General features: G+C 47.0%; 2 protein-coding genes across 2 annotated transcripts; both read left to right on the top strand.

The window, feature by feature from the left end:
* Nucleotides 1-6,116: 6,116 nt before the first annotated feature.
* Nucleotides 6,117-10,651, top strand: LOC123051240 (MLO-like protein 9). Its single transcript, XM_044474065.1, has 15 exons — nt 6,117-6,413; nt 6,513-6,570; nt 6,708-6,895; nt 7,101-7,217; nt 7,359-7,419; nt 7,619-7,707; nt 8,332-8,406; nt 8,474-8,562; nt 8,642-8,691; nt 8,829-8,869; nt 8,943-9,116; nt 9,461-9,496; nt 9,584-9,651; nt 9,731-9,791; nt 9,935-10,651. The coding sequence occupies exons 1-15, from the start codon at nt 6,282-6,284 to the stop codon at nt 10,376-10,378; spliced, it is 1,683 nt and encodes a 560-aa protein (XP_044330000.1). The 5' UTR covers nt 6,117-6,281; the 3' UTR covers nt 10,379-10,651.
* Nucleotides 10,652-18,623: 7,972 nt separating this feature from the next.
* On the top strand, nt 18,624-20,656 carry LOC123051233 (putative pentatricopeptide repeat-containing protein At3g25060, mitochondrial). The gene has a single exon (XM_044474051.1). The coding sequence runs from the start codon at nt 18,719-18,721 to the stop codon at nt 20,585-20,587; it is 1,869 nt and encodes a 622-aa protein (XP_044329986.1). The 5' UTR covers nt 18,624-18,718; the 3' UTR covers nt 20,588-20,656.
* The last annotated feature ends 6 nt before the right edge of the window (nt 20,657-20,662 follow it).

Below are 20,662 nucleotides of genomic sequence, written 5' to 3'. Positions count from 1 at the left end.
GTACATGGACAACAAGATGCAAAAAGCTAGGTCACACACTGTAGTCGCCATCGGTAATCAAGAAATAAGGTTTGAGGTCCGCTTAACCAACAACAAATTCGGATGTGCAAATGAGTTGACGATGCATGAGGTGAAAATTGGTAATGAAGCATGGCCAACGTGTGAGTGCACATGCAACAAACCGAAGTTGCTTCACCTACCTTGCTCACATGTACTTGCAGCTTGCGCGCAGCTTGGAATGGACGCAATATCGTTTGTGTCTCCATTTTTCTGAAAGAGTCTGTCCTCAACACCTGGACGGGTGAGCTGATGGGTTTTCGATCAATGGGTAACTTCAACAGCGTCAACCCCACTGAAAGGCGTTACATTCCAAGCCCAGAGCATATGCGTACAAGTAGAGGCAAACGGCAGTGTCAGCGCATCCGGAATGATATGGATGAATCTGAAGCAGAAGGTTCGACTAGGAAATGCATTCTATGCAATGAATTTGGTCATAGGGATACTAATTGTCCCACTTTCGTCACTGGGCGTGGATGAGGCAACCGGGGACGAAGAGGAGGTAGAGGAAACAGAGGAGTAAGAGAGAGAGGAAGAAGCTAAGCTAGCAGTAGTATGTTCTGAATTTGTATTAAGTGTGGCACTATGTTTTGAATTTGTATTAAGTGTGGCACTATGTTCTGAATTTGTATTAAGTGTGGCACTACATTCTGAATTTTTATTAAGTGTGGTACTATGTTCTGAATTTGTATTAAGTGTGGCACTACATTCTGAATTTTTATTAAGTGTGACACTATGTTTTGAATTTGTATTAAGTGTAGCACTATGTTCTGAATTTTTATATGCAGGAATGTCGGGACTGTGGTTGCTGAATGGGGATATTGATAGGCGTCATCGTGCTGCGATATGGTATGAGCGCAAGCTTGAGCCTCTGGTCACTCGCACTCCTAAGGAGCACTGGATGATACACCCAGGATGGGTTCAGCGTTACGTGCTTTATTAATTTACACACTGACATGCATATTAATGGGAGACACTAACTGAAATGTTCTCTGATGAAGGTTGAAATGGGCCGGCTTTTACCTTTCGCGCGTCTGGTTGAGTCTATCCCGGGTGAGAAACGCCTCGCCATCAACTCCTCCTTGTTGAGTTGCTTAGTGGACCGTTGGAGGCCAGAGACCCACACGTTTCACTTCTGATGGGGAGAGATGGCTCCTACTCTAGAGGATGTGTCACTTTTGCTCGCACTACCATTGGCAGGTCATGCCATAGGACTGTTGGATGCACCAGCTGGTTGGGAGTGAGGTCTTACACAACGTTTTCATGGTGTTTTTCCAGATGCTCTGGATCCGGTATGGAGCATCATGGACCTAAGTATGATTGGTTGCTCAATTTCCAGGTTATTTCCCCTAGCTCTTATCTTCAATTTATCGTGCATATGGTTTTACAGAAAATACCTGTGGCTTACTAAAACTTTTCTCGCTGCTTAATGCAGATCCAGAAGTTCCCGGCGCCATTGAGTGCGGAGCAGATCACTCGGAGCCTAGAGGCCTACTTAATGTGGCTTTTTGGCAAGGTGATGTTCACAGAGAACCATGTCACCACTATTAGCGCGCTCTACATCCCTATGGCACTCGAGATAGCGAGCGCTCAGACGGCGGATGAGATCAGACAGAGGAGTTGGGGTTCGGCGGTCTTAGCGGCTACATACCGAGGTATGTGCAACGGTTGCCAGCTTACATCAAGAAAGCCAGCCCTTCTTGGATGCCCTCTATTCCTACAGCTGTGGTCGTGGGAGAGGTTCTCTATAGGGCGACCAGATGTATGTGTTAATCAGCCTATAGCCGCCATGTTTGATGCTGACGGCATCGACATGCCTACTTTTGGTCTGTGTTGGACATGTCGCGAGGTATGTATCGTGTTATAGTTTAATGTAACTTTTGTGTGCACCAGAGATAGTTCAATGCTAGCGGCTACTAACATTTGTTTTCTGTAGAGACGCTTTGCTAGTGATCAGACCAGGAAGGCATACACGGCATTGAACGAGCAGTTCGATACATACACTGGGGTCATCTGGCAGCCCTACACAGAAGCAACCATAAATGTGAGATACCCTGGTGGTATGTCTGTGCTATGCACAAGGGACCGAGATTACTGGATGACGAAATCGAAGATCATCTTCGATGTCTTCGTCGAGGAGATGGCACAACAAAGGGTTATGAGGCAATTTGGTCCTTTGCAGTTGGAGCTACCTCCCCCTACAGAGAACCCGGTGCCAGCACACATCCACAGGTATTAACCAGTTTTTCAATGTTGCATCATCTTTCATAGTACTCAATTCGAAGCATTAGGTAATTGTGGAATGAACACCACAATTTTAGGATGACAAGGAAGGGCATGGCCAGGACAACTGCTGACTGGCTAGCTAGACTAGAGCCGTATGTTATAGAATGGGAGACATCAAGCACACATCTATGGCACGAGAATCACAATTTTGATCTTAATGAATTCAATCTCTATTTGCGGCTCTACATGACCGGGACACGGTTACACATCGTTGAGCACTCTCACCCAGAGGAGATACTTGATCCTACTCCATCGGGTATGTACCCGAGCTATGATACTTTGGGCTCTAGGCAGTATGCGGTAAGATATATTTTCTTTAAGTAATGTTGTCACATACTTTGACGTGCATACTTAATAGTCGTCATGAAAATTTGCAGGCTACCTTGACACACGAACTCTACGATGATGTGACCACCTTTGGACGATCACTTTCGTATGGACCTCTTCTTCACCACCGTCCTGTGCTACAGCCCTTCTTGGAACGAATGCAGAACAAAATACGGGCTGTCTACGAGGCTATCACATGCACCCGAAGAAGCGACGTTGTTCAGCACCAGCAGCAGCAGCCGCGTCCCTCCATGCACCGACATCAACCACGTCCACGTCTAACACATCAGTCGGCAACGAGGCCACCCTGTCCTGACCAACCTGGAAGTTCAACATGGCTGCACCCGCAGCACTATGGTCCCACGTCAAGCTTCGTGTTTTCTCCATAGCCACAACAACACGGTCCCTCATCGAGCTTCGTGTTTGAGCCAGAGCAGTCGTCACAGCCAGCAGGTATGTGTCTTCATATTTATTGTTTTCAATATTAATTGAGGCGACCTCATTCTTCATGACTTAGCATTCCATCGTGCAGGAGCCTACGGATATCAGGCATCTATGTTGGCATCACATGCTACGTGGGGGAGTGATCAACATCCCAAGGAGAACATACAGGCTCAGATGTCGTAGCACACCCGATGGATGAACATGTTTTTGACTCCTCCACCAGGCCCCACACAGGATACACAGCATGACCAGGGAGAGTCTGAGATTCCTCCTCGTAACATTAGGGCACCCAACAGGTTGGGATGGACGCTAGATCCGCCTCCCCGCCAGGTCAGACATCGTCACTGACGCTTCTATCTATCAGTAGAGACATTACCATCTATTTTTGTATGAGACTTATGTCTATTCTATGTATGAGACAAATGACTATGTACTCATGTATGAGACATATGCCTACTCTATTTTAGTACTCTGTTATCCGAACTACAACATCATATTTAGATAGAACACAATGCTCGTACAACAAGACAGTACAAACAACTAGATAGAACTACATCTAAATTAAACAACTAGATAGAACATACAACATAAAAACTACATGAAGTCATCATCGTCATCCTCCATCGATGCAGAGCTCTTGCCCTTCGACGATGAAGAACTCTTGCCCTTCGACGATGAAGAACTCTTGCCCTTCGACGATGATGAACTCTTGCCCTTCGATGATGCAAAACTCTTGCCCTTCGACGATGAAGAACTCTTGCCCTTTGACGATGTAGAACCCGGAAGCGGCGGCATGAAGATGTCATCTTCATCCTCACTGTCGACACTCCATAAATAAGTATATTTTGCTCCGAAATTTAGGTACCTACCACACTTTAGGTATCTTCCATGCAACCTCAGAAGTTCGATGCGTATCTCCTCAAAGGTCCTGGAAGGCCACCCACTCTGACTTAATGCGTGAGCCAGCTCATTCAGCAAGGTGTCACTACCGATGAGTTCTTCCCACGGAACTAATCTGTTGTCAACCCTGAAATCAGTGGCTAAACGCAACAGACATTCGGACATACGACTGTGAAAACTACGATCAAAAGGATATCCGGACATCTTGGCGAGACTACGAGACTACGCTAGAATGCTTACCAATGTTAGTAACGAGGGGGTCTTATAGGTTGAGAGCACAAAGGAAGGCGGGAACTCGGTAGCAGGAACATATGGCGAGAGATAATGGCGGGAACTAAAGAGCGGAAAAATATGGCGGGAACTAAAGAGCGGGAACATATGGCGGGAATTAGAGAGCGGGAAAATATGGCGGGAACGAGCAAAGCGGGGAAATATGGCGGGAACCAGCAAAACGGGAAACTATGGCGGGAGGTTGACAGCGGGAAAATTTGGCGGGAAATGGTGGCCCGTGATATACATGGGGATCGTACGGGGAAAAATGGTGGCATGCACCAGTCGGCCTGCGGCTGGCCAATTAGAGCCTGTCGGCCTACAGTGGGCCGATTAGTCCAATCGGCACACAGCTGGCCGACAGGAACTGGACTCATGGCCGACAGGCCATTCGGCCGGCAGCCAGCCGATAGGGGATCACTCGGCCTGCTGCGGGCTGACTAGGCCCAGTCGGCCTGCAGCGGGCCGACGGTGTATTATTTTTGAAAATTATTTTTTGGGCGTAATATTTATGCAAATTAATAATAAAAAATGTATTATTTAAAAAAATTAGCCTCTCCTAAAGCGGCTCCCCCGACCATCTCCTCCATCGACGACCGTTGCCTCTCTGACTCATCCCCAACTCGGACATTGATTCCCGACCATCTCCTCCATCGACGATCGCTGCCTCTCTGTCTCTGACCTTGCCGGATTCCTACATGCAAGGGAGTTTGGATATGGGTTTTTGTGTGACAGTGAGCATTTGGATCAAGAATTCATGGAGGCTCTCGGCCATGTGATGTATACAATATTGATGACGCATGCTCTTAGTAAAATAGAGTTCATCTGAAATTTTAGGGAAGGGGAAGAAGGGAGGGTATTGTTTCCAGAGTGCACGGTGTAATTTGGAGTTTGTACGAAGGTAGTTCGTCAGTCCGTAAGAAACTGTTATTATGTGTATGGTTTCACCTAAACATAAGCATACATCGGGCCGGGTTTGCAAAAGCTAGGCCTAAAGCCCAAAAGTAGCTATTTTTCAAGCCCGAGCCCGACCCAAAATGCAACCCGAAGCCCAAAAGCCCAACCCAAACACTGTATTTTAGCCTATATATATGCAAGCCCGGCCCAGAAATGAGGAAAATAGAAGCCCGAGCCCGACATGAATTCTATTCCAAGCTGTAAAATGAAGCTAAGCCTGGCCCAAAAGGCAAGCCCGACTTGTCCTTCGGGCCGGATCGCTGGACTAGTCCATGATCAGATTTAACCTTGTATTACTCCCTCTGTATTTTAGTGATCTAAACGCTTTTATATTCCTTTACAAAGGAAGTATATTTTTTAAAGCTAAAAAAACCTTCTATTATTATTTTCACTCGCACCAACCGTTTCACTTTCTTTCGACGACTGGGAGTTGTAAAAGGTCTAGGGGCAGGTACGCAAAAATAGTCAGAGCATGGTTAATAATACAACCAACGGTGGGCTATAAGAAGTTGCCATATCATCTACAACCAACCTCTTGACCAACATATACAATATTAAGTTTTAAACTTGTTTATCAATAGTTGGCCCACCTTACATTCTCACAAAGCGTCTTCGGTCTCGTGTTGCAGCTGACTATTAATCAAGACTCCGCTCCACTTCTCTCTCTTTTTCTCTCTTCTTCAACTAAACAAAAATATATTATTCTATTTCTTATAGCCTGCTTATATCACTTATTGTACTTGCTCAGGGCCCCGCCAAATCCGTGTTATGCAGGACAGAGAGATACATGTGCCTGCCCTTTTCCTCTCTGGAAGCCCTCGCTTTCTGACCGAGGTCGTCGTTTGAACTTTGTCCCTTCGTTCAATAAAAAAGAAACGCAGCTTGTCTTGTGGCGAAGTTATATCAGAGCAGCGGCCGGTGCCCCGTCTGCTCCGTTCAGACCTCAGAGTAACACACTTCACTGTGAGGGTTTAGGTACAGCCATTAACGCAGCTGCAAGCACAGGCCCCGGAGCCGGAGGGCGGAGGAGCAGATCGGGCATGGGCGGCGGCGAAGGCGGGGAGGGGGCGCGGGCGCTGGACCAGACGCCGACGTGGGCCGTGGTCGCCGTCTGCGCCGTCATCGTCGCCGTCTCCATCCTCCTCGAGGGCATCCTCCACCACCTCGGCCAGGTACACCCCAAGCCCCCTTCCCTCCGTTTCCCGTCTCTCTGAACCCGCCTAACACATCCCCACTCACCATTCTTGGGCGCGGTGGTGCCTTGCCTGCAGTGGTTCAGCAAGAGGAAGAAGAAGGCGCTGTTCGACGCTCTGGAGAAGGTTAAATCCGGTACATTTTGCGACGCGCCCGTCCCCACCCCCAAAATTTTCGCCTGTTTCCTTCCGCGCGTAATCTGCAGCGCGTGCACCGATCGTCCGTGTGAAGAGGAAATTTGATGGGCGTTGATGCTTACTTGCCATGTGCAGAGCTCATGACTCTGGGCTTCATCTCGCTGCTGCTGACTGTCACGGCGAGGTACATATCGCGCATCTGCATCCCGGCGGGGGCCGCCGACACCATGCTGCCCTGCAAGCTCTCCAGGAGCTCGGAGCACGGAGAGGGCCACGGCCGACGGCACCTGTCTGAAGAGCCGGCCTACTTCTCATGCCCCAAAGTGAGTTGACTACTGTCAACTGCGTGGTTTACATTGTGCTGTAGCAAGGTGTGTCACATTGATTTGGGTACCAGTGATTGGGGGTCAGGGTATCGAGATTGATATTTTATTGTATTTTATTTCATCTGTTCCTATTATCTTCAGAAATGGTCTGGTCATTCCAAAATTGTTTGTTTTTATTCTCGGAATCCCAATGCCATTTCAGGGTATGGTGTCACTCGTTTCAACCGATGGGCTACACCAGCTACATATCTTCGTGTTCTTCCTGGCCGTCTTCCATGTAACGTTCAGTGCTATTACAATGTCCCTGGGCAGAGCAAAGGTAAGGTCTATTCCTCGGGCAACGTACAAGTGCCTGTTCTGAATTTCCAAAAGTTTTTAACAAGGATTTCAAATATCGAGACGAGGGAGTACTACTTAGTGTACGTACAAGCTTGAAATAACTCTGAAATTTTCTGCGCAGACGCGGATATGGAAGGAGTGGGAAAAGGATACTTCCTCCATCACCTATGAATTTTCAGCCGGTAGTGTCTCAATTGATTAGATATTGGTTCATATGCTTTAACTGAATGTGTAAGCAGCGTAACATGCAATATTCAGTTTGTCTCTTGTTATGCTAGAAGTAGAATCAAGCGGATACCTTCTTAATCAGCTTATTTGCAATCTCTTGTTAGGCATTTTTTTTAAACTGCTGGTACCCATTGGTCATATTTTACTTTTCAGATCCATCGAAATTCCGGCTCACTCACCAGACTTCTTTTGTGAGGCAGCACGCAAGCTGTTGGAGCAAAAGCACGATTATGCTCTATGTCGTAAGTTCTCTCATGGCTCCTCCCAACGACGGTTATGAAGTAGCATACCATATCAAATTTTCAGAGTAAATTGCACATTTAAGTTCCCAGATTAATAAACGACGTCAAGCATAATTATTCCTTACTATCTATTCCCTCCGTCCCAGAATAAGTGTCGCTGATTTAATATAAAGTTATTACTAAATCAGCGACACTTATTCTGGGACGGAGGGAGTATATTTCTACTGGATATCAAATATCAGTTAGGGCTTACCATTCTACATTTCTACTGAATATCAAATATCAATTAGTACTTCTTGCAGATAACTAAATTAGTATTTACCATTCTACATTTCTCCTGAATATTAAATATCGAAGGCTTATACTGAATTTTTCCAACCGGGGGAACTCCAGTTCCAAAATCTTTATACTCATTGCTGAGCTATTCCGAGTAGAAACTACTGAACAGAAACCCTATGGTTTTCCAAGATCATATAGCGTTTTTTTATAATAGAACCATAGGCTACATCAAACAGGTGTTAAACTGTTCTAAATAAAGTTTAAAGCATCGTCGTGATTTTTTCCTGCATAATGTATCTAGAAATGCTTTAGCTCAGGAGCTTCTTATGCTTTGACTTTATACAGGTGAGCTTCTTTAGGCAGTTTTTCAGATCTGTTCGGAGGACAGACTACCTGACTTTGCGGCACGGATTCATTGCTGTGAGTAGCTTCATATTTCCAGTAATTTTCTGTTTTTAGTTTACACTGATGATTTATTTCTGTATAGGCTCATTTATCCCCAGGGACTAGGTTCAACTTCCAAAAGTACATCAAGAGATCTTTGCAGGATGATTTCAAGACAGTTGTTGGCATTAGGTAAGGAAGCCTATGAATCATCCTTGTTTTATCCTCCTAATAAATTAATGACTCATTTGTATCATCATTGTTTTACTAGTCCACCTCTATGGGCTTCTGCTCTGGCTGTCATGCTCTTCAATGTTCATGGTGAGTTACAATCCTATATTTCCTTTGTTGGATTTCCTGTGCAATTTAGCACGATATAATTTCCAGTACACAAGGATCTGTGGGGAGCTTTCTGTGAAAATATGTTATTTTTTAAATTCGGAATATTCATTCTTCAGGATGGCATAACTTGTTCTGGTTCTCCACAATTCCCCTTATAGTAAGTTCTTACTAACTGTAGCATGTTTTATATTCATGTTGCTGAGTTCCTAACCATGCTTTTGGATATCTAGGTGATTTTAGCTGTTGGAACAAAGCTGCAGGCTATTATTGCAAGGATGGCTGTTGAAATTACAGAAAAACACACAGTTATTCAAGGAATGCCAGTGGTGAAACTCAGTGATGAACATTTCTGGTTCGGAAAGCCTCATATGGTTCTTCACCTTATCCATTTTGCATTATTCCAGGTCAGTTAACGGACTAGAAAGGACCCTTATCGACCAGACTGAATTATTTTGAGAAGACAGATCTGCATTTAGACCTGAATTGGGCCCATTAGTCATGTAGTAATGGTTCCCCTGCTGAATAGTTTCTTGTCTTTTTTTTGCGAATCGAATAGTTTCTTGTCAACTGTGGTAAAATGAACTTGAACTCACATGGTTGCCAGGGAAAGAAAACAGTTGTAACTAGAGCATACTTGTTTCATTGTCATATATAATGATTCAATCCCTAGCCTTCCGCATGTACTTTGGGATCGAATTTGAAAGACAACTCTGTCAAAACTTCTAATAGCTGTTCCTCGTTCTTGCAGAATGCATTTGAGATTACTTATTTCTTTTGGATTTGGGTAAGACTACTATTGACATTTGGAATCATTTTTTATGGTACTACTCTGTCAGTACTCTTTTGATTATAACTGTTAACTCTCGTGCAGTATGAATTCGGCTTGAGGTCCTGTTTCCATGACAACTTTGAGTTTATCATTGCAAGGATCTGCCTTGGGTGAGTATCAATACTGTATCTTCAAACTGATTTATTCCTCAATCATACTAACAGTGTCTGCTCCTACTCATATGTGTAGGGGTGTCGTCCAATTTGTGTGCAGCTATATCACGCTTCCGCTCCATGCCCTTGTATCTCAGGTATCTATACAGTATAGACACTGCTCACCAATGTTCAGTAACTATCCAACTTCAGTTTGTACTGACACTTACTTCAATAATCAAACTGTGAAAGCAATTTATCTGTAAATGTGACGACTAACGGAGAAACTATTGTTCTCCAGATGGGATCTTCGATGAAGCGAACCATCTTCGACGAGCAGACGTCGAAGGCCCTGAAGAAGTGGCACAAGACGGTGAAGAAGAAGCAGCAGCAGCAACAGCAGCAGAAGGGATCATCGCATGCCTCCTCAGAGACGCCAACCACGGACACGCCCGAGGCAGGCCGGCTTAGCCAGTGCCAGTTCGTCGCCGAGGCGGCGCCGGTGGCGAACCGGCACCTCCACCGCTACAAGACCATAGCGCACGTCGGCGCCACCAGGGCGCTCTCTGACTCGGACTGCTCAGACACCGATGCCGAGGCGCAGACGAGGTACCTGATCCCGCCCACGAAGCAGAGGAGCCTGGACTCAGAGGTCCGTGTGGACGTGGACGCCGCGACGCCGGATCACCGTGATAGTTTCTCCTTTCAGAGGCCGCCGCCTGCTCAGAATGCGATGGAGAAATGACCAAACGGGCGTAGGTCGTGCTTAGTATACTAATCAGTACTACTGACTTGTGTTAGATTAGAGGATGGGCAGACCGTCGAGGTGGGTAGGCAACTTTACCGTGCCATTTGGGGTGCATGAGAAGTCACAGGAATTTCGCTGGAGTTTTAGGGTAAACAGTTTAATTCCACGTCGCGGATAGAGAATCCTTGTGGTGCATTGCGTGATGGATGATCTTACTTTTCCTAAGGTTAATGATGAATTGTGGTGAGAGTGCCGTGATGTTTCGCCCAAGCACCCTCACAACGTGTTCATGTGTTCATCCTAGCTGAATCCACGCCCCTGTCTGTTGCCCGTGCCTGCAAACTTGCCTAGTGTTAGAGAAACTTAAACAGCTCCCCTAAGAATTAAGGGATGACCGTATAATTTAGAAAGTTCTCGTAAAAGTAGTTTTTTTTTTGTTAGAAATAGGGGAGCTGCTGGAGTTGCTCTTAGGTTGCCCTTTCTCGAAGGAAGTGAGGGTCCACTGTGCTCGTGGAATAGAGTTATACTCTCGTCCTGAAATGAGCCACCTTAGTTGATGCCAAACCTATAAAATTTGGGCCTTATGGAGAAGGGAAATCATGAAAGCTCAACAACCTCCTTGCCTATGTGATGTGGGGAGCTTTGAAGGCCAATGGACAAGCCATAAATTAAATTCACAATGCGCATTACGAGTTAAAAAAATGCATTTTCAAACCCTTTCACATGCTAATCCAATCCCATGGTAACTAGCCTTCAAGTCTGTCTTAGAGAACCAAGAAGTTCATCCAAGAGTTCAACAATAATCAGCAAAGGACATTCTCCCCTTCATTGTCAAAGCATCAAAGAAGTTGGCCGATCTATGCTCGACACATGGGATTGCCTGCTCTTCACGAATTGGATGAGGGAAAAGGGTCAAAGAAGCAAAAAGATAGGTAGAGAATCTTAATCGACAAAGCGCAAATCCAACAACAAACACCAAGTATGCGCAAGTGTTTGAAACCGAACTCGACGCTCTTGCGACTGTTTTCCACACCGCACAGTCGATCTGGATTCTCGCAACACAAGGGAAAACAAGAACAAGGTGAAAGGTTCTTCCCTACAAAAGTAGAGGTCTCGTAGCGGCTCCACAAAGGGAGGACTCAGATAAATCTACATGAGAGGTGGGATTGGTCATCTCCATGAGGAGGCATCTCCATAAGGGAGGAGGTGTAAGCTAAGCTCTTGAGCTCTTAGTCTATTGTTAGCTAACCCTAGAAAATGGGAGGGTGAGGGGTTACTTATATATAGCCTCCACCACGAAGGAGGGAGTTGGTGGCCTTAGAGAGCAATATATGGGCCTTTGGCCCGTTTTCTGACCGCAAGCAAACCAGACCCTAGGGTCTCCAAAACCTTCATGGAATACCTGAAGGTGAAGTCTGGATGCTCAAGGTTTAACTCTGGGACGTTGAGAACCTTTCTGGGTAGGTCGGAGGGGAGCCCGGATGCTCTGGTTCTGGTTCTGGGGCTGGACCATGCTTGTTCCTTCTTTGGAACTTCACTTCTTCCGCACTGTCAAGCTTCTCTGTTACATGGTGTAGCGGTTCCCTTATGCATGTCCTCCTTGGCTCGCCACACTCTTTGCTCAAACCTAAATGCGCACAAGGTAGGAGTGCCAAGTAGTATACCATTCTCGAGAATAGTAGGTAGACACACACAAGGGAGACGAATCACTGTTGTAAGCCATGTGCGTGTGACAGTTGGCATGAGGCACTTTTTACAAGGTACGACTCGACCTCAAATTTGAAATTTCATCACCATGGAGCATGACAAATTGACCTAGTTGGACTTGTCATGCACCTCCTAACACCTGATGTGGCCACTCTCCAATGTTGATTCTTCATCCATGATGCATATCGTGCTAACAATAAGAATGAAACAACACACAAATTAAAAGTGTAGCCAATTCATTGCCATTAACTAGGAATTCACATTAGTGGGATTTATTCAAGTTTGTTGTGCAAGATCTTGGCACTTGTAAATGTGAGGCTCAAACACTCCTATGGAGTTTGACAAGTAGAAGTTGGGACCTAGGCTTGCACTAATAAAAGCAATCAGCGTGTGTGCATGAATGCATGATAGATAAACACATCATCCATCATGATGCGTCCTTTCTCTTGCATGTCACTCTTAGCACAAAGCACATTCATCAAGCATATGATGAATGCATGCCATATGTGGGGTGCATAGGTAGGCTCCATGCATATTGTGTAAGGAGAAAAAGGTCATGCTTCACATGTGATAAGTCTAGCCCTCGTCGGTTGGTCTCTTCTCTTCCTTCTCAAAGGCAACTAGGGAGGAGAAAAAAATCTACTGGCGACTCCTCGTCCCCGAGGGCCTTGTGCTCGCCAGTGGAGGAAGGGTCGCTAGAATCGTTTTCTGGCCATGTATAGCTGGAGTATAGGATTAGGCTTCGTAGCTAGGGTTTTGGCCGTCTGTAGCGCCGCTCCAGCGGTGACGTTGACGGCACCGCCGAATAATTTGCCTACAGATCCCTCTTCGACGCTTCGTCTCCAATGGAGTTCGTCCATGGTTATGGAAGGAAGAAGTGTCGGGCGAGGTCAACGCGGATATGGCTTGCACCAGGTAGCAAGATCTTTGATGGCATCAGTGACGACAACTCCTACTTGGGGGCATTTGGCAGTGATGATTTCCCGTTTGCGTGGAATAAAGTATTGCCGACTCTGGCTGTGGATCGGGAGCGATAGCGATGTTGCACTATCAGCCCGCTCGAAAGGATGGGGACGGCTGGCTTCCCGGGGACCAACTTGTAATTTTCTTGTTTTGGGGGGTTGCCTTGTATTGTCGTTTGCTAGTTAATAGATCTGGGGGTCTCTTCGCAAAGAAAAAAGAGAGAAAGGCACGGGGCATTCCCATTTTCAAAGATATAACCGTTATTGCAATCAAAACATCAGAAAGAGCATATATTTTTCAATAGATTTGATACAAAAAGAGGAAAAGTTGGACAACAACCATTACATGGCATGTGCAAAGCATGGGTATGGTAACAATCAAGCCTAGAGAAAAGAGCAAGACTTCATCATGTTTGATGCAACACAAAGAGCATTTCATCAATATTCATGGAAAGGTGGTCTTCACAAGACAAATATAACACCCTACCATGGTTGCAAGCAATCTTATAGAAAGAACAACTATTCAATATTATTTTTGCAACACAAGTAGCATTATACACTTGCTCAAAATATGCAAAGGTAGCGTGGAAATATCATCACAACTTATGAAAATGTCACAAACCAAGAACTTGTCATCCATGCCACTCTCAGAAATCAGATTGAACTTAATATGATAGGCATATGTGGCACAGAAAGATCTTAAAGATGTGATTTTGAAAATCTTAAGCATATCAATAGACAGAGATATATGACCATCAAGCATGACATGCCATTTTTTGCGATGATAAAATGACATATTGAATTAGCAAAATATATCCTATTAAGCATTCCATCACATATAATCGACTCCACATACTCATCATAGATAAGAATTTAAGCGTCACCTATGTAAGTTACGATTAGCACTATATAAATGGCAATGGGATCATCAATATCATGCAAGCAAATCCAAACTTGCTCATTGGCCTTGACGAAGGTTCTACTAGAGATGCTCTATGTAGAGGACGACCGTTGGATTAGGATATCTGAAGGAAATATGCCCTAGAGGCAATATTAAAGTTTTTATTTTATATTTCATTATTTATGATAAAGGTCTATTATTCATGCTAGAATTGTATTGATCAGGGACTAAAATACATGTGTGTATACATAAACAAATACCGTGTGCCTAGTAAGCCTCTACTAGACTAGCTTGTTGATCAAAGATGGTTAAGTTTTCCTAACCATAGACATGTGTTCTCATTTGATAACATGATCACATCATTAGGAAAATGATGTGATGGACAAGACCCATCCGTTAGCTTAGCATATGATTGTTCAGTCTATTGCTATTGCTTTCTTAATGTCAAGTACATAATCCTTCGACTATGAGATCATGCAACTCCAGGATACCGGAGGAATACCTTGTGTGCTATCAAACGTCACAACGTAACTGGGAGATCATAAAGATGCTCTAAAGGTATCTCCGAAGGTGTCTGTTGAGTTGGCATGGATCGATATTATGATTGGTCACTCTCGGTATCGGAGAGGTATCTCTGGGCCCTCTTGGTAATACACATCACAAGAAGCTTGCAAGGAAAGTGACTAAGGAGTTAGTTACGAGATGATGTATTACGGAAATAGTAAAGAGACTTGACGGTAATGAGATTGAACTAGGTATGAAGATACCAACGATCAAATCTCGGCAAGTAACATACCGATAGACAAAGGGAATTATATATGTTGTCATAAGGTTCGACCGATAAAGATCTTCGTAGAATATGTAGGAACCAATATGGGCATCCAGGTTTGGCTATTGGTTATTGATTGGAGAGGTGTCTCGGTCATGTCTACATAGTTCTCGAACCCGTAGGCTCCGCACGCTTAACGTTCGTTGACGATATAGTGTTATATGAGTTATATGATTTGGTGACCGAATGTTGTTTGTAGTCCCGGATCAGATCACGGACATGAAGAGGAGCTCCGGAATGGTCCGGAGGTAAAGATTGATATATAGGACGATGCTATTTGGACACGAGAATAGTTTTGGAAGGTACCGGGTAGTCATCGGATCACCGGAATGGGTTCCGGGAAGCCCCGGGAGGCTATATGGTAATGGGCCAAAGAGGGATCACACCAGGTCACCAGCCCACAAGGGGCTGGTGCGCCCCTCTCCCTGGCCACGGGCCCTAGGGGAAGGAAAGGGGGAGGGTTGGCCCCTCCTACCTTTCCCTCCTCATGAGAGAAAGGAAGGGGGGGGGGGGCGCCACCTCCCCCTGTCTTCCTCCCGCGCACAAACAAGGAAGGGGACGACTAGGGCAGGAACCCAAGGAGGATTCGGCCTCCTTGGGAGGTCCTCCTGGCTGCCTCCCCTCTCCCCCACCTATATATATGAGGGAGGTGGCACCACACAACGACACACCAATCTCTTAGTCGTGTGCGGCGTCCCTCTCCATACTTTCGTCCCTCAGTCATATTTTTGTAGTGCTTAGGTGAAGCCCTGCGGAGATAGCATCACCACCACCGTCATCACGTCGTCGTGCTGCCGGAACTCATCCACTACTTCGACCGTCTTGCTGGATCAAGAAAGCGAGGACGTCACCGAGCTGAACGTGTGCTGAACACGGAGGTGTCGTACGTTCGGTACTTGGTTGGTTGGATCGCGAAGAAGTTCGACTACATCAACCGTGTTAATAAACGCTTCCCTTACGGTCTATGAGGGTATGTAGGTACACTCTCCCCTCTCGTTGCAATGCATCTCCATGGATAGATCTTGCGTGTGCGTAGATTTTTTTGTTTTCCATGCTACATTTCCCAACAATATCATGAGCTGAAGGACCACCCCTCGTCTGCCTAGCGGCTCAGGGGGAGAAAGAATCGTAGCTGTCGCAACTCCTCACCCTCCCCTCCTAGTCCTGCCATCGCCGGAGGGGACTCTCTCGCAAAGGTCGAGCTTGCCCCGAGGAAGGTGGCCGCGAGGTACCTGGGTTACCCTATGGTGGCGCGGGTGTGGGGGCGCTCGGCGCAGTGGAGGAGCTATGGACGGCGGCGGCCACCACTGCGGCTTCGGCTAAGAACGACACTCCAGAGGGCTTGGCGCTGCGGGCGCTCGGCGCCGATGTTGCCTGGGCGGTCCCCAGATCGGCGGCTTGGATCTGGGGATCCTTTCCTGATCTATGGCCCTCGGTTGGGCATCTAGGTTGGGTCTCAGCCAGTCTGGCGATGCATCGGCGGCGGTGGTCGGCCAGGAGGCGATGGCAGATCTGTCGTCAGATCTATCCGATGGCGAGTTTGGAGCGGCAAGACTACCCGTGAAAGTCTGAGCCTCGACTACGATCATGACGGGCGATGGTGGCGTTACCTTATCGAAGGTGATACGCCTCCAATGTATCTATAATTTATAAAGTATTCATGCTGTTATATTATCATTTTTGGATATTTTACAATCATTTTGTAGCAACTTTATATCATTTTTGGGACTAACCTATTGACCCAGTGCCTAGTACCAGTTGCTGTTTTTTGCTTGTTTTTTACATCGTAGGAAATCAATATCAAACGGAGTCCAAACACCGTGAAACCTTTTGATGTTTTTTATGGACCAGAACACTTCTAATGGGCCAGAGCAGCACCTGGGGGGGTGCCCTGAGGGGGGCACAACCCACAAGGGCGCGCCTGGGGGCCCAGGTGTGCCCAGGTGGGTTGTTCCCACCTCGGTGGCCTCCCACACCCCCTCTTTACCCTATAAATTCCCAAATATTCTGAAAACCCTTGGGGTTAACCTAGATCAGAAGTTTCGTCGCCGCAGGCCTCTGTAGCCAACGAAAACCAATCGAGACCCTGTTCCGGCACTCCGCCTGAGGGGGGAATCATCACCGGTGGTCATCTTCATCATCCCGATGGCCACCATGATGAGGAGGGAGTAGTCCACCCTCGGGGCTGAGGGTTCGTACCAGCAACTATGTGTTTAATCTTTTTATCTCGTGTTCTTGAGATGTCACGATCTTGACATATCGCAGGCTTTGTTAGTATAGTTGGATCATATGATGTTTTCCCCTCTCTATCTTGTTGTGAGGAGTTGAGTTTTCCCTTTGAGATTTCGTTTTATCAGATAAAATACTTTTATGGATTTGAGAGCACTTGATATATGTCTTGCATATGAATACTCGTGGTGACAATGGGGTATCGTATTGATTCACTTGATATATGTTTTAGCACTCAGCTCGTGAATTCCTGAGATGACATTGGGGTAATCTATGCATAGGGATTGATGCACGTTCTTGTCTTTGTTTCTCCGGTAGAAATCTCGGGGCACTCTTTGAGGTTCTTTGTGTTCGATTGAGTATTATGAATCTGAAATTATTTGGTGTTATTTTAGTACGAACTCTTGGATAGATCGATCAGAAAGAATAGTTTTGAGGTGGTTTCGTATCCTACAAACGATTTCTTCTTATGTTCTCCGCCAGATAGGAACTCTGGAGTGGTTCTTCATCGCACTTTGATGGATGGTTATATGATCCAATTATGTATGTATTGTTGAGAGATTGCACTAGCGAAAGTACGGACCACAGGCCTCATTTTCAAGCATTGCAATACCGTTTGTGCTCCCTTTTATCAGTTGCTACCTTGCTATTTTTATTGTTCTTATTACAAAAATCAATATCTACTATCCATATTACACTTTTATCACCATCTCTTCACTGAAATAGTGCACGTATACAAATTGTCATTGTATTAGGTGTGTTGGGGATATAAGAGATATCTTGTATTTGATTGCAGGGATGTTTGAGAGAGACCATCTTCATCCTACATCTCACACGGATTGATAAACCTTAGGCCATCCATTTGAGGGAAAATTGCTACTGTCCTACAAAACTCCGCGCTTGGAGGCCCAATACGAGTCTACAAGAATAAAATTGCGTAGTAGACATCAGAAGGCAACATCATAGCAATTCACGTCGCTCCTTTCAGCCTATTCCGGGGGAAATCCTAGATCTGTATTCCTGGACCGGACGATGGCAACGTCCGGCGCCACGCTCCTTGCTGGAGGCATCATTTTGGAGCAGGTACCGACTCGAATGGACAGGTGGTGGAGCGGCATGGTTTCTATCGCGTCATCGACGGCGGGTCTCGGTGGTTGATGTGTGTTAATGGACGAGCGCATGATTTTGGAGCATTTTGGCGTCATGGTGGCGCCAACAACAGTTAGGCTTAGCAAGGTCGATGCGTCAGTACTTGCTGTGAAGATGGATCGGTGGAAGATGGTGGCAGCGGCCTCTGCAATGTGCGCAAGCGACGACCATTGAGAGTGTGCCAGACTGATGTGTGCCCTAGACACGGTAATGCGGTTTGGTTGGACCCTTCGGTTTTAAATGTTAGGCTTTGTTATAAAGTTTGGGTATGTGGCTCAGACAATCTGCATCTCTTTAACAAATTGATATGGGTAGCGACATATGTTGTTGAGATGTGGTTTCGGACTTATTAATATATTACTTTGTGATTGTAAAATTTTGATGAATAATTAATAAAATGACTGCCCGCATTGCCATTTATGCAGAGTCCGGGATCATCCTCCATCCGGAAGCAAAAAAAAGGATATCACGAGCAGCGCGGCAGACTAGTTTTTCCGTTCAGTTTCCCTGAAGCTGTTTTCCTCCGGTTGCCACACTTCTGTTCCAGATGCTAATCTTCGATGCACCCCTTCTCCTTGCTCGACGACCCGCGCCGTCTCCGCCGGCTCCTCTCGTCCTGCGCGGCGCTCCGGACACTCACCCGCCTCCACGCCCTCCTGATCGTCTCCTCCTCCGCCTCCTCCCACCACATTCTTTCCTCCTGCCTCGCCACCGCTTACGCCCGCGCCGGCGACCTCGCCGCCGCCGAGTCCACGCTCGCCACCGCGCCCACGTCGCCCTCCTCCATCGCCGCGTGGAACGCCCTCCTCGCGGCGCATTCCCGCGGGGCCTCCCCGGACGAGGCGCTGCGCGTCTTCCGCGCTCTCCCGGCCGCCGTGCGCCCCGACAGCACCACCTTCACGCTCGCGCTCTCCGCGTGCGCGCGCCTCGGGGACCTCGCCGCCGGGGAGGTCGTCAGGGACCGCGCGTCCAAGGCAGGGTACAGGAACGACATCTTCGTGTGCTCGTCGCTGCTAAACTTGTACGCAAAATGGGGCGCCATGGACGACGCCGTCAAGGTGCTCGACCGAATGCGGAAGAGGGACCGCGTCACCTGGAGCACCATGGTTACCGGATTCGTGAACGCGGGGCAGCCGGTTCAGGCGATCGAGATGTATATGAGGATGAGGGAGGACGGTCTGGAGGGAGACGAGGTGGTTATTGTCGGGGTTATGCAGGCTTGTGCAGCAACAGGGCATGTCCGGATGGGGGCCTCGGTTCATGGGTACTTGTTGCGGCATGCTATGCGGATGGACGTTGTCATCTCGACAAGCCTTGTGGACATGTATGCAAAGAATGGACTGTTTGATCAGGCGCGCCGGGTGTTTGAGCTGATGCCGCACAGGAATGATGTGTCGTGGAGCGCACTGATCTCACAGCTTGCTCAGTATGGGAATGCGGATGAGGCACTTGGCTTGTTCAGACAGATGCAGGTATCTGGTTTTCAGCCCAATTCAGGGCCAGTTGTTGGTGCACTATTAGCTTGTTCGGATCTTGGACTCTTGAAGCTAGGGAAGTCAATACATGGTTTCATCTTGAGGAGCCTCGAGCTCGATCGCATGGTAGGTACAGCAGTCATTGATATGTACTCAAAATGCGGCTCCCTCGCAAGCGCCCAAATGCTTTTCGATAAGGTTGTCTCGAGAGACTTGATTTCGTGGAATGTGATGATTGCATGCTTTGGTGCTCATGGACGAGGCCGTGATGCCCTCTCCTTGTTCCAGGAAATGAAGAAAAACAAAGAGAGACCTGATCACGCCACATTTGCTTCTCTTTTGTCGGCTCTCAGCCACTCCGGTCTCGTAGAAGAAGGGAAATTCTGGTTCGATTGCATGGTTAATGATTACGGAATTGAACCTGCCGAGAAACACTTGGTGTCTATAGTGGATCTCTTGGCTCGTTCTGGTCTGGTTGAAGAGGCCAATGACCTTCTGGCATCAATGCACACCAGACCAACCATCTCAATTTTGGTCGCTCTGCTTTCAGGCTGTCTGAATAACAAGAAGCTGGAACTTGGGGAGAGCACAGCAGAGAAGATCCTTGAACTGCAACCTGGGGATGTCGGCGTCCTTGCTTTGGTCTCAAATCTTTACGCCGCTGCCAAGAACTGGGACAAGGTCAGGGAAGTGCGCAAGCTAATGAAGGACCATGGCAGCAAGAAGGTGCCCGGGTGTAGCTCAATAGAGATACGCGGAGCACTGCATACATTCGTCATGGAAGATCAGAGCCATCCTCAGCATAGACAGATTCTGCGGATGATCTCCAAGCTCGACTCCGAGATGAGGAAGATAGGCTACGTCCCGAAGACGGAGTTTGTGTACCATGACCTCGAGGAAGGCGTCAAGGAGCAGCTTCTCAGCCGCCACAGCGAGAGGCTGGCCATCTGTTAGGAGCCCTCCTAACCGGCCAGCCCATCCGTGGACAGCATATGGGCTGGGCTGGGCTGTGCACACGTTGAATCGTTG

Source organism: Triticum aestivum, chromosome 1A, assembly GCF_018294505.1.
Source record: "Triticum aestivum cultivar Chinese Spring chromosome 1A, IWGSC CS RefSeq v2.1, whole genome shotgun sequence".
Taxonomy (NCBI): domain Eukaryota; kingdom Viridiplantae; phylum Streptophyta; class Magnoliopsida; order Poales; family Poaceae; genus Triticum; species Triticum aestivum.
The sequence above is the reverse complement of the archived record's forward strand: the minus strand, read 5'-3'. Positions and strand labels throughout refer to the sequence as shown.